This window comes from Myotis nattereri, assembly GCF_964212035.1.
Source record: "Myotis nattereri genome assembly, chromosome: 3".
NCBI lineage: Eukaryota > Metazoa > Chordata > Mammalia > Chiroptera > Vespertilionidae > Myotis > Myotis nattereri.
This window is the reverse complement of record NC_138077.1, coordinates 117,876,013-117,888,857: the sequence shown is the minus strand read 5'-3', so window position 1 is coordinate 117,888,857 and position 12,845 is coordinate 117,876,013. Positions and strand designations below refer to the sequence as shown.

General features: G+C 51.9%; 1 protein-coding gene across 1 annotated transcript in view; it reads left to right on the top strand.

Annotated features, from left to right (window-relative positions):
* Window positions 1-3,708: 3,708 nt before the first annotated feature.
* The window catches only part of EIF2AK3 (eukaryotic translation initiation factor 2 alpha kinase 3), a 118,306-nt gene continuing 109,169 nt past the window's right edge, over window positions 3,709-12,845 (top strand). The window contains exon 1 of the mRNA XM_081087355.1: window positions 3,709-4,190. Within this exon, the coding sequence (XP_080943481.1) occupies window positions 3,871-4,190 (320 nt within the window). The 5' untranslated portion in view covers window positions 3,709-3,870. The remainder of the gene's footprint in view (window positions 4,191-12,845) is intronic.

The window sequence follows — 12,845 nt, the reverse complement described above, 5'->3', positions numbered from 1 at the left end:
ATTGCGCCATGGCAGCATTGGCTGAGATTTGGTGGGGTGTCACTCCGGGGTGGTGGCGGGGCTTGTGTCCCACTTGGGGGAAGCTGAGCATTGCTTTGTTGGCGTCAGGTCTGCATTGCACTTTCTGTATAAATGACCAGTGTGTGTCTTGGCAGCTCCTGCATTGAGTATCTGCCCCCTGGTGGTCAGTGCGCGTCATAGTGACAGGTCCATTGGGTGGAGGTACACTTAACATATTAGCCTCTTATATATATAAACTACAGGCCCTGTGCAGGGAATGCATGCATGGGAAGGGTCCCTAGGTCTGGCCAGCGATTAGGGCTGATCAGGGCCTTCTGGCTGTCGGCTGGGGCCTTCATTCTGTGCCACCCCCTGGTGGTCAGCACACATCACAGTGAGTGATCGAACTCCCAGTCTCCCAGTCAAACTCCCTAGGGACACTTTACATATTAGCCTCTTATATATATACTAGAGGCCTGGTGCACAAAAATTTGTGCACTCGGGGGGGAGGGGGTGTCCCTCAGCCTGGCCTGTGCCCTCTTGCAGTCTGGGACCCCTCGGGAGATAACGACCTGCTGGCTTAGGCCTGCTCCTGGGTGGCAGAGGGCAGGCCCAATCCCTAGGTGCAGCCCCTGGTTGGGCTCAGAGCAGGGTTGATTGGGGAGTTGGGGCGCCGCCCCTGTCATGCACAGAGCAGGGTGGATGGGGAGGTTGTGATGTCACCCTCAGTCACACTCAGGGTAGGGTCGATTTGGGGGTTGGGGCACCACCCCCTGTCACACTGAAGGCAGGGTCGATGGGGAGGTTGCAGCGCCACCCCCTGTCACGCACAGAGCAGGGTTAATCGGGGTTGGAGCGCTGCCCCCTGTCACTCACAGAGCAGGGCCCATCAGGGGGGTTGTGGAGCTCCCCCTGTCACGCACAGAGCAGGGCCCATCAGGGGGTTGAGGAGCTCCTCCCTGTCACTCACAGAGTAGGGCCAATAGGAGAGTTGGGGCACCGCCCCCTGCCACACACAGAGCAGGGTGGATCAGGGGGTTGGGGCGCCGCACCCTGTCACACTCAGGGCAGGGCCGATGGGGAGGTTATGGCTCTACCCCGTCACACCCAGAGTAGGGCCCGTGGAGGGCGATTGGGGCACCACCCTCTGACACCCACAGAGCAGGGCCGATTAGGGGGTTGGGGCGCTGCCACTGTCACACTCAGGGCAGGGCCGATGGGGAGGTTATGGCTCTACCCTGTCACACACAGAGCAGGGCCTGTGGCAGGGGGGTGGGGGTGGGGGTTGGGGCACAGCACCCTGTCACACTCAGGGCAGGGCCGATGGGGAGGTTATGGCTCTACCCCGTCACACCCAGAGTAGGGCCCGTGGAGGGCGATTGGGGCACCACCCTCTGACACCCACAGAGCAGGGCCGATTAGGGGGTTGGGGCGCTGCCACTGTCACACTCAGGGCAGGGCCGATGGGGAGGTTATGGCTCTACCCTGTCACACACAGAGCAGGGCCTGTGGCAGGGGGGTGGGGGTGGGGGTTGGGGCACAGCACCCTGTCACACACAGAGCCGCAGGGCAATCAGGGGGTTGGGGAGCTCCCCCCTATTAGGCACAGGGCAGGGCTGATCAGGGGGTTGGGGCGCCTTCCCCTGTCACGAACAGAGCAGGGCAGATAGGGAGGTTGTGGCCCCACACCCTGTCACACACGGAGCCGCAGGGCGATCAGGGGGTTTGGGCGCTGCCCCCTGTCATGCTGATCCCGGTGCTGGGAGGCATATTACCCTTTTACTATATAGGATAGAGACCTGGTGCACGGGTGGGGCCCGGCTGGTTTGCCCTGAAGGGTGTACTGGATTAGGGTGGGGGTCCCCACTGGGGTGCCTGGCCAGCTGGGTGAGGGGATGATGGCTGTTTGCAGCTGGTCACACACCCTTCAGGGTGGGGGTCCCCACTGGGGTGCCTGGCCAGTCTGGGTGAGGGGCTGAAGGCTGTTTTCAGGCTGGCGGGTGACTGAAGCTCCCAACCGCTCCTATTTTTCTTTTCTCATTCTGGGCCAGCTTTAGCTCTGAGGCTTGGCTCCAGCTCTTAGGCCTCCGCTGCTGAAAGCAGGTATCTGGTTTGATTGGGTCCTATAATCGAAACACTGTTTCAACTCCAGCTCTGAGATCCCGGCTCACTGAAAGCAGGTTTCTGGAGTTTTGTTTAGCTTCTATATTTGTAACAATGTTTCTAACTGCAAGCTCAGAGGACAGCAAGGCATGTGGGGAATGTTGGAGTCCTCCGTCACTGAAGCAAGCAAGCCTCATGTTCCCTTCAAGCTGCCTGGCTGCCGGCCACCATCTTGGCTGGCAGTTAATTTGCATATCGCCCTGATTAGCCAATGGGAAGGGTAGCGGAGGTACAGCTAATTACCATGTTTCTCTTTTATTAGATAGGATAGAATATATATATCTATAGATATAGATATATAGATATATAAATAGATAGATGAGATGAAGACTGAGAATTGTTGTTTGAATGAGCAATGGAGGCCTCAGCAAGAGCAATCTGGTGGATTCTGGGCATGAAAGCCTGACTCACGTGTTGAGAAAAAACTGAAGGCAAGTTGTTTAGAACAACTTGTAAGTTTTGCTGTACTTGTAGGAGCAAGAAAATGTGGTGGGAGATGGAGGGGGGAGTGGGCTTTTTTAGGTTTTGTTTTTGGATGTTAAAAAATTACAGCATGTTTATGCCAGTATCTTTAAAAAATCTTCAGTTTTCTTTTTTTTATTGATCAAGGTATTACATATGTGTCCTTATCCCCTATTGCCCTCTTCACAGGATTTTGATGGGGCAATAGCTTCCCAGGTACTCTCCTCATCTTTGATGCCATTCTTTTGAATACACTGCTGACTAAACCACAACTCTCATCCTTTCACGCCTCTGCTCAAAAATCTTCAGGGTGTCCTTAACTGCTGCATGAGGTTCCAATTCCTTAGCTGAACAGTCAAATCTTCTCCAGTTTTGACTTTTGCAGTTTTCTCTTTCTTCTCCAAAGTCCGATGCCACAGCAGGGTCAGAAGGCTCAGGTTAAAGTTGCGATTCTGCTCCGTGACGTTGGACCGGAGGGGAGGGGCGTGTGGAGTAGACAGGATCACCTGTTAGATCGCAGGCATCTCTAAGAAGCCTTACATCTCAGCGCCCTAGGGACTGCACACAATATGGTGTTCTAAAACGGCTTCATCCCTTTCACTTCTAACCACACGAACTGTGCAGTCACTTATGTTTCCCGCCTCGCTTTTGACTTTCCAAACACACCAGGCTTTAGAAGAGCCACTGTGGCAGCTCCTTTAAGGGCTTCCGCCTCGAAGCACCCACCCCTCGCTTCCAACTCTTCCTGTCACTAGGGACTGACCTCTCCACAGTCAGAATTGGCCACGTATTAAGTGCCGCTTCCAGCCAATCAGGAAGAAGTTATCTCAGAGCTTTGAGGGGCATCCGCTTCCACCAATGAACTTCAAGTCTTCTCTGGCTAAGCGCTTCCGGAACAGGGCCGGGCCTCGGAGGGGACAGTACGATTTGATTGGCAGGCGTGATGTTGACAACCGGGGAAAGCCCACCTTCTGCAACAGGACCAGCTTGGATTCCCGGAGTGGCAGTGACCGCAGCCAATCGGAGAGTAGACGCGCGTAAAGTTTGCTCAATGGGTGATGTCCGAGGGAGACTGTCACTCAAGTAGCGGTAGCTGAGAGCGAGGTGAGACGTGGCGGGAGGACTGGGCTGGCTGTCAGGCCGTTGGGATCCGCAGCTCATCCCCGGCTGCTGGGTGGCTCAGGCCGGCAGGAAAGCGGGCGCCGGCGACTTCACCTCCATGCGCGCGCCCAGGGCCGGCCGCTGATGGAACGCGCTGCCCACTCGGGGCGGCTCGCGCTGGCGCCGCCGTCGCTGCTGCTGCTGCTGCTGCTGCTGCTGGGGCTTGCGGCGCCGACGGAAGCTGCGGGGCGCGCCCGCGACCTACCCGCGCCAGCGGCGGAGGCGGCGTTCGGCCTGGGGGCCGCCGCGGCTCCTACCTGGGCCCTGCGGGTGCCGGCGGCTGGGGCCTTGACGGCGGCTGAGGTGACGGTGGAGGACGCCGAGGCGTTGCCGGCGGCCGCGGGCGAGCAGGAGCCGCGGGAGCCCGAGCCCGACCAAGAGCCAGAGCTGCGGCCGCATGGCAGGTGAGGGGCGCCCACTCGGGGAAGCGGCTGGTTGGCGTGCGCGCGCCGCGAGGGTTCGGGGGCCGGGGTCCCCTCGGCTGCGGCCTCTCGCCGGCGGAGGACTGGCGGCGGCTGGGCGAGCGCGGGCCGCCTTCCCGTCGGTCCTGGCAGGTGTCTTAGGATGATCTCGGAAGAGCGCAGAGATGGGAAAGAAACGTTCCTTTCCCTCGATTGTTTTGGGCTTTTTTCTTACTCCAAGGAACTTTCAGCCCCCACCCCACCCCACCCCACCCTCTTTTCTTTCTTTCGTGAATCACCAGTTATCTGTGCTGGTGTGACAGCTGTTTTGGGAGAGGACTTTACGGAGAGATTTCTACATTCCTGTTTTTATTTTTTTTAAAATATATATTTTATTGATTTCAGAGAGGAAGGTAGTAGGAGAGAGAGTTAGAAACATCAATGATGAGAGAGAATCACTGCTCGGCTGTCTCCTGTATGCCCACACTGGGGATGGAGCCCACCACCGCGCATATGCCCGTACTGAGGGTCGAACCCGTGACCTCCTGGTTTATAGGGCCACGCTCACCACTGAGCTGTGCCAGCCGGGCTCTACATTCCCTTTTAAACAGAACCCTGCCGCGCCCCGGAGCAGGGGTAATGTCAGTGCTTCTCAGATTGAGATCTGGGGAAACCTGCGTCAGAATGCCTGGGGATGCTAGTAAACTCCACCCCAGAGCCACGGAGTCAGACTTTTTCTGGGTAAGAACCTCGAATCTGCAAATTTAACAAGCAAACCAGACAATTTTTGAACACACTAGACAAAGTTTAAGAGCTATGGGTAGGTTCTTGAATTTTGGCAGTTTTGATATGTAGAGAATTTACCATATAAACATTTAATATAGGCCTGTCTTGGTTGAGTTGGTTAACCTCCTTAAAAATGATACTTAAAGACACATGTTTTAAAGCACTTTTCCAAGTCTGGACACAAATGTGAGGCATTTTAATGGTAAAGTATTTTGCAGACAGCTGTCTGAACACACCTGGGGAGAAAGTGATGTCCCATTTAGCAAATGGGATGATAAAAGCAGTGTTAGGTAAATTAAACCAGGGAGGGCTACAATTGTAGGTCACAAAGTATTGTAGGTTTATAACATACTGATTACTAGATCATAACAAATAGGTTTAATTTTCAGTTAATTATTGGAACCTTGATCTACGTACCTGCAAACTATAAATAGGATAAGTAATAAAAGTCTCACCACTTGAATGTTTATATGTAGATTTTTTTTTTTTTAAATAGCAAATGTTTGACAATTTTCATAGGCTTTGCTAATTAATTAACTTTCCTGGAAGAGTTTTATCTTGAAACTTCTGAAGTGCCTGCTCAAAGTAAGTTCTATGAATTAATATGTTTCATTTTTCTTAGATTACAAATCCACTGCAGCAGGTACTTGTGGGCACTTACAAAGGCCTGCACAATGCTCTGGGGTTCCAGAGGATGGGCAGATCCAGCCCTCCTGGAGGAGTGTAGAGTCTCGCCGCTAGGATTATGTGAGATGACCCGTGACATAGAGCAGAAGCAGTGCAAATTAAGTGCCACCAGTGTCTGGAGGTTTTTGTGGTTTTCAGGAGGTTGGGTATAGGCAATGAGGTAGATGAGAAGATAAGCAAAAGCTGAGGCAGAATGAGGTGGTTCCTAAAAAGTGGTTAGAATTGTGATGGGCAGGATTTGAGGAAACAGCAAAGAGGCACAAAAGCTGGAAAATACATTTAGGGAAACTTTTTAAAAAATATATTTTTTATTGATTTCAGAGAGGAAGGGAAAGGGAGAGACAGAAACATCAGTGGATGAGAGAAAGTCATCGATCTGCTGCCTCCCGCATGCCCCCCACTGGGGATCTAGCCTGAAACCTGGGCATGTGCCCCTGACCTGAAATCGAACTGTGACCTCCTGGTTCATAGGTCATTGCTCAACTACCGAGCCACACCCCACATCGGCTGGGCTAGAGAATTTTTCATTCATATACATCTTTGTGTGAGACCTATGTGTAGGTGAGTGATTAGACAGACATATGGGAGTGCTGGGCAAGGTGGAGAAAAAATGAGACTAGAAAAATAGCTGGGGCCATATTGTATAGATCTAGCTTCACACTAGCAGTACAGTAGGAAGTGTGTTAGAAGTCCGGAATCAGACACCTTTCAGACCCACTGAGGAAGTATCTGTGTTTTAACAAGATTACAGTGCGCTTCGCATGCACATTACAGTTGGATAAGTGATGTGTGAAGTATCTCAAGTGCCAGTCCTGATTAAAGTTTGTGCTTAAGAAATATTTCTCCAGCAATACCATGTACTGAAAGCTTGAGGTGAGGATACCACAAGGACAGTGTTGTAACAGTTCAGAGGAGAGGTTCGCTGTTAAGTGGATGTAGAACAGATGTTTGAGGTAGAACCTTGGTTCCTAGCAAATGAATCAGTTCTACCTACCTTGGTACTCCCATGCAAAGACTGAGACTGGGTGGCCAGAAAGTGAGAGGATTTTAGGGGAGCAGGGAAGAAAAGAGAAGGGGTTTGGTGATGGACATGGTGACTTGTAGGTCCAGGCAGGACTCTAGAGACTCTAGAGCAGTGATTCCCAAAGTAGGCGCTGCAGCGATCCAGGGGGGCGGTGATGGCCACAGGTGCATTTGTTTTAACTTTTTTTGTATTACCTTTCTATTCTGAGTTCAATAAATAGTTTCATAATTTCAAACTTCAATGTTTCTAATTTACACCTTTCTTTACTATATTTTACGAAAAAGGTAGAAACATTAATACATACATCTTTCTGTTTAATTGCTATTAAAATTTAAAAAAAATTAATTTCCAGGGGGCGCTGAGTAATATTTTTTCTGGAAAGGGGGCGGTAGGCCAAATAAGTTTGGGAACCACTGCTCTAGAGTCTAGAGCAGCGGTTCTCAACCTGTGGGTCGCGACCCTTTCACAGGGGTCGCCTAAGACCATCGGAAAACATATATAATTACATATTGTTTTTGTGATTAACCACTATGCTTTAATTATGTTCAATTTGTAACAATGAAAATACATCCTGCACATCAAATATTTACATTACAATTCATAACAGTAGCAACAAAAATAATTTTATGGTTGGGGGTCGCCACAACATGAGGAACTGTATTAAAGGGTCGCGGCATTAGGGAGGTTGAGAACTACTGGTCTAGAGGGAGATATTTGGTAGGCAGGTGGAAATGAGTGACTGAAGTTGGAGAGCAGTCAGGATAAATAGTTGAAGCTATGAGAAAATGAAGCTCATGATAAATCCTCAGGAAATGCCTTATATTTTAAAGACATGAAAGCAAAGGAGACAGCTACCACTGGCTAGGTTGGTGGTATAGAGTAAGGACCGAGAAGAACGAGGGATTTGGTGATGAGTGCACTTAAAGAGTTTATGTAAAGCAAGAGTACTCAGCAAGAGGGAGGTTAAGGATTCCCCCTTTTCATTCCCAGCCCCTTTTTCCCTCACAGTTAAACCTGATAGGAGGCAAATTTTAGGAACAGGGACCTCTGATCTTAATTACACACACAGAGGAGAGAGCCTATTTGCATAGGTTGATAAAGAAGATTGGAGGAGGAGGTGAAGGTAGTTGGGGAGGATCTACTTGGCAAGCAGGAGATTCACTTTTCTCAGAAACAAGGTGAAAATAGAGGAATTTTGCCTGGCAGAATGTAAGTGACTTTTGGCAAACAATTCTCTAGGAAGACAGGCCCAGATTCAGGGGTCTACCTGGTAGCTCAAGATAACGTGGGAAGTTTGAGAGCAGGGCCCATCAGGGGGTTGGGGAGCTCCCCCCTGTCACGCACAGAGCAGGGCCCATCAGGGGGTTGAGGAGCTCCCGCCTGTCACTCACAGAATAGGGCCGATAGGGGAGTTGGGGTGCCGCACCCTGTCACACTTAGGGCAGGGCTGATGGGGAGGTTTGGCTCTACCTCCTCACACACAGAGTAGGGCCCGTGGGGGGCGGTTGGGGCGCCGCCCTCTATCACCCACAGAGCAGGGCCGATCAGGGGGTTGGGCACCGCCACTGTCACATTCAGGGCAGGGCGATGGGGTGGTTATGGCTCTACCCCGTCACACACAGAGCAGGGCCCGTGGGGGGGGTGGGGTTGGGGCGCTGCACCCTGTCACACACGGAGCCACAGGGTGATCAGGGGGTTGGGGAACTCCCCCTATCAGGCACAGCGCAGGGCTGATCAGGGGGTTTGGGCGCTGCCCCCTGTCACGCTGATCCCGGTGCCGGGAGGCCTCGAGGCTCCGCTGATCCTGGTGCTGGGAGGCATATTACCCTTTTACTATATAGGATAGAGGCCTGGTGCATGGGTGGGGCCCGGCTGGTTTGCCCTGAAGGGTGTACTGGATCAGGGTGGGGGTCCCCACTGGGGTGCTTGGCCAGCCTGGGTGAGGGGCTGAGGGCTGTTTTCAGACTGGTGGGTGACTGAAGCTTCCAACCGCTCCTTTTTTTCTTTTCTCATTCTGGGCCAGCTTTAGCTCTGAGGCTTGGCTCCAGCTCTTAGGCCTCCGCTGCTGAAAGCAGGTATCTGGTTTGATTGGGTCCTATAATCGAAACACTGTTTCAACTCCAGCTCTGAGATCCCAGCTCACTGAAAGCAGGTTTCTGGAGTTTTCTTTAGCTTCTATATTTGTAACAATGTTTCTAACTGCAAGCTCAGAGGCCAGCAGCGGCATGTGGGGAATGTTGGAGTCCTCCGTCACTGAAGCAAGCAAGCCTCATGTTCCCTTCAAGCTGCCTGGCTGCCGGCTGCCATCTTGGCTGGCAGTTAATTTGCATATTGCCCTGATTAGCCCATGGAAAGGGTAGCGGATGTACGGCTAATTACCATGTTTCTCTTTTATTAGATAGGATAAGATATATCATGCCAGTCCCTTCTGGCCTACAAAATTTCTTTTGAGAAATCAGCTGACAGTCATATGGGAGCTCCCTTGTAGGTAACTAATTGCTTTTCTCTTGCTGCTTTAAAGATTCTCTCTTTGTCTTTAATCTTTGGCATTTTAATTAACAAGAGGTGTGGGCCTCTTTGGAATCACCTTGTTTGGGACTCTCTGTGCTTCCCGGACTTGTAAGTCTATTTCTTTCACCAGGTAGGGGAAGTTTTCTGTCATTATTTCTTCAAATGTGTTTTCAATATCTCTCTCTCTTCTCTTTGTAGCCCCCCCATAATGCAAATGTTGGCACACTTGAATTTTTCCCAGAGGCTCCTTATACTGTCTCCATATTTTTGGATTCTTTTTTTCTTTTTGCTCCTCTGATTGGGTGTTTTTTGCTTTCTCATATTTCAGATTATTGATTTGATTCTCAAAATCCTCTACTGTTGAATTCCTGTGTATTATTCTTTATTTCAGTCAGTGTATGCTTAATTTCTGACTAGTCCATTTTTATGTTTTCTAGTTTTATTTCTATATTTCCTATCTTTTTAAAAAATATTTTTATTGATTTTTACAGAGTGGGGTTTGGGGAGAGAGAAAGAGAGAGAAACGTGGATATGAGTGCCTCCTGCATGCTCCTCACAGGATCGAGCCTACAACCTGCTCTTGTGCTGCAACTAGGAATCGAACCAGCAACCTTTCAATGCATGGGACAGTGACCAACCAACTGAACCATAATGGCCAGGGCTGTTTCCTGTCTTTTTTGTTTATTTGTTTTGTTTCTGTTAATCCTCACTGGAGAATATTTTTTCCATTTGCTTTTCAGAGAGTGCAGGGGAGTGAGGGACAGGGAAAGAGAGAAATATCAATGTGAGAGAGCCACATTGATTGGTTGCCTCCCACAGTGGGGGCTGGGAGTGAACCCCCAACCCAGCTAAGTGCTTTTGACTGGGAATCAAAATCATGACCCTTGGGTGTGATGGACAAAGCTCTAACCATTGAGAAACACCAGCCAGGGCTGTTTCTTATCTCTTTTTTTTTTTTAAATATATTTTATTGATTTTTTACAGAGAGGAAGGGAGAGGGATAGAGAGTTAGAAACATCGATGAGAGAGAAACATCGATCAGCTGCCTCCTGCGCATCTCCTGCTGGGGATGTGCCCGCAACCCAGGTACATGCCCTTGACCGGAATCGAACCTGGGACCTTTCAGTCCACAGGCCGACGCTCTATCCACTGAGCCAAACCGGTTTTGGCTGTTTCTTATCTCTTTATTGACATATTCACTGAGATCATTGAGGATCCTTGTAACCAGTGTTTTGAGCTTTGCATCTGGTCAATTGCTTGTCTCCATTTTGTGTAGTTCTTTTTCTGGAGTTCTGTTCTTTCATTAGGAACATGTTTCTTTGTTTTCTCATTTTGGCAGCCTCCTTACGTTGGTATTCACGTGTTAGGTGGAGCTTCCACATCTACCAGACTTGGTAGAGTGGCCTTACGTATTCGGTGTCTTGTAGGGCCCAGTGGCACAGCCTCTCCAGTCACCCAAACTGGGAGCTCCAGGTGCAACCCCCCCTTCTCCCACAACTGTGGGCTATGTATACCCTTGTGGTGTAATTGAGCCTTGATTGTTGTTGGCACATCAGTGAGAGGGATTTACCCTCAGGCGAAAAGGCTACAAGATGGACTCCTACCATCCAGGAGGTTCAGCTGTGCAGGGGCCAACCCCACAGAGCAGGCCTTCCTTCAGCAGGGCCCTGGTGTCTGCTAAGTCTGCTCTTTGAGTGTCATTTGTAGAGGTGGTTGAGTGGTGCTTTGATGTGGTCTGAAGCTGCCACTGGGTGCACTGACTCTAGGGCAGGGGTGGGCAAACTTTTTGACTCGAGGGCCACAATGGGTTCTTAAACTGGACCGGAGGGCCGGAACAAAAGCATGGATGGAGTGTTTGTGTGAACTAATATAAATTCAAAGTAAACATCATTACATAAAAGGGTACGGTCTTTTATTTCAATAGTTTTATTCATTTCAAACTGGCCGGATCCGGCCCGCGGGCCGTAGTTTGCCCACGGCTGCTCTAGGGCCTCCTGGGAGGTACAGGACAAGGTCAGCTGCCACCTGAGTTCTGCCTGGGGCCACCTGCCCTGCCATGAATTACAAGTGATCTGCAGATGTCTGCTACTTTTGCTGGCTCAGAGGTGCCCAGGAGAGGTCAAGCTGTGAATCAAGACCAGCTACTTCTAGTGTCAGGCCTGGGACCACTAGCGAGAGGTATGGGGCAGGCTGGGGCTAGGTGCTGCTTGTTTGAGAGATTTTAGGAAAGTCTGAAACATAAGCCAAGTCAGGCCATTTATATGGAAACTAGTGGCCCAGTGCATGAAATTCGTGCATGGGGGCGTGGGTGTTCCTCAGCCTGGCCTGCTCCCTCTCCAATCTGGGACCCCTGGAAGGATGTCCTACTGCCAGTTTACAGGGATCAGGCCTAAACCGGCAGTCGGACATCCCTCTCGCAATCTGGGACTGCTGGCTCCTAAACGCTCGCCTGCCTGCCTGATTGCCCCTAACCACTCTGCCTGCTGGCCTGCTTGCCCCCAAATACCACCCCCACCGGCCTGATCACCCCCAACTGCCCCCCCCTGCCAGTATGCTCACCCCCAACTGTCCCCCACTGCCAGCTTGCTCACCCCCAAATGCCCCCCCGCTAGCCTGATCACCCCCAACTGCCCCCCATGCCAGTGTGCTCGCCCCCAACTACCCCCCTTGCTGGCCTGCTTGCCCCCAACTTCCCCACCCCTGCTGGCCTGCTTTCCCCCACCTCCCCTCCCCACTGACCTGCTTGTCCCCAATGGCCCCCCTGCTGGCCTGCTCACTCCAAACTGCCCCCTCTACAGTCCTGATCGCCCACAACTGACCCCCACTGATGGCCTGCTCGCCCCCAACTGCCCCCCCCGTTGGCCTTGTCACCCCCAACGGCCCTCCCACCAGCCTGATCACCCACAACTGCCCTCCCCTCTTGACCTCTAACCGCCTGTACCTCAGCCCTGCCACCATGGCTTTGTCCAAAAGAATGTCTCCTGGAAGGTCTCCCAGTCTAATTAGCATATTACCCTTTTATTAGTATAGAGGCCTGGGGCATGGGTGGGGACCGGCTGGTTTGCTCTGAAGGGTGTCCCGGATCAGGGTGGGGGTTCCCTTGGGGTGTGGGGTGGCCTGGGTGAGGAGCTGAGGGCTGTTTTCAAGCTGGCCCCACCCCCTTCAGGGTGGGGGTCCCCGCTGGGGTGCCTGGCCAGCCTGGGTGAGGGGCTGATGGCTGTTTGCAGGCTGGCCATGCCCCCCAGCGGAACTCTTACACCATGGGGGTGTGGTCAGCCTGGGTAAGGGGCTGAGAGCCATTTTCAGGCTGGCCACAGCCCCTTCAGGGTGGCCATGCCCTCCCCCTTCCCCCCCCCCTTCCCCCCTGCAACCCAGGCCCTCAGCCCCTCCTTGAGCGGCTGCCAGGGGGGGCTGGAAGCTTGGCTTCCTCCATCACCAGGGACAACCCAAGCCTCCAGCTTTGTGGCTTCCGCCATCTTTGTTGGGTTAATTTGCATACTCGCCCTGATTGGCTGGTGGGCATAGTGGTGCCTGCGTATGCACTCCAGCCAGGCGGGAGCTTCCCTGGCATCTGTGCATGCAAGTGGCCATGGGGCAGCAACTTCCCCACCATCACCATGCAGCCCCTGGACCAGAAGCGAAAACCAAGA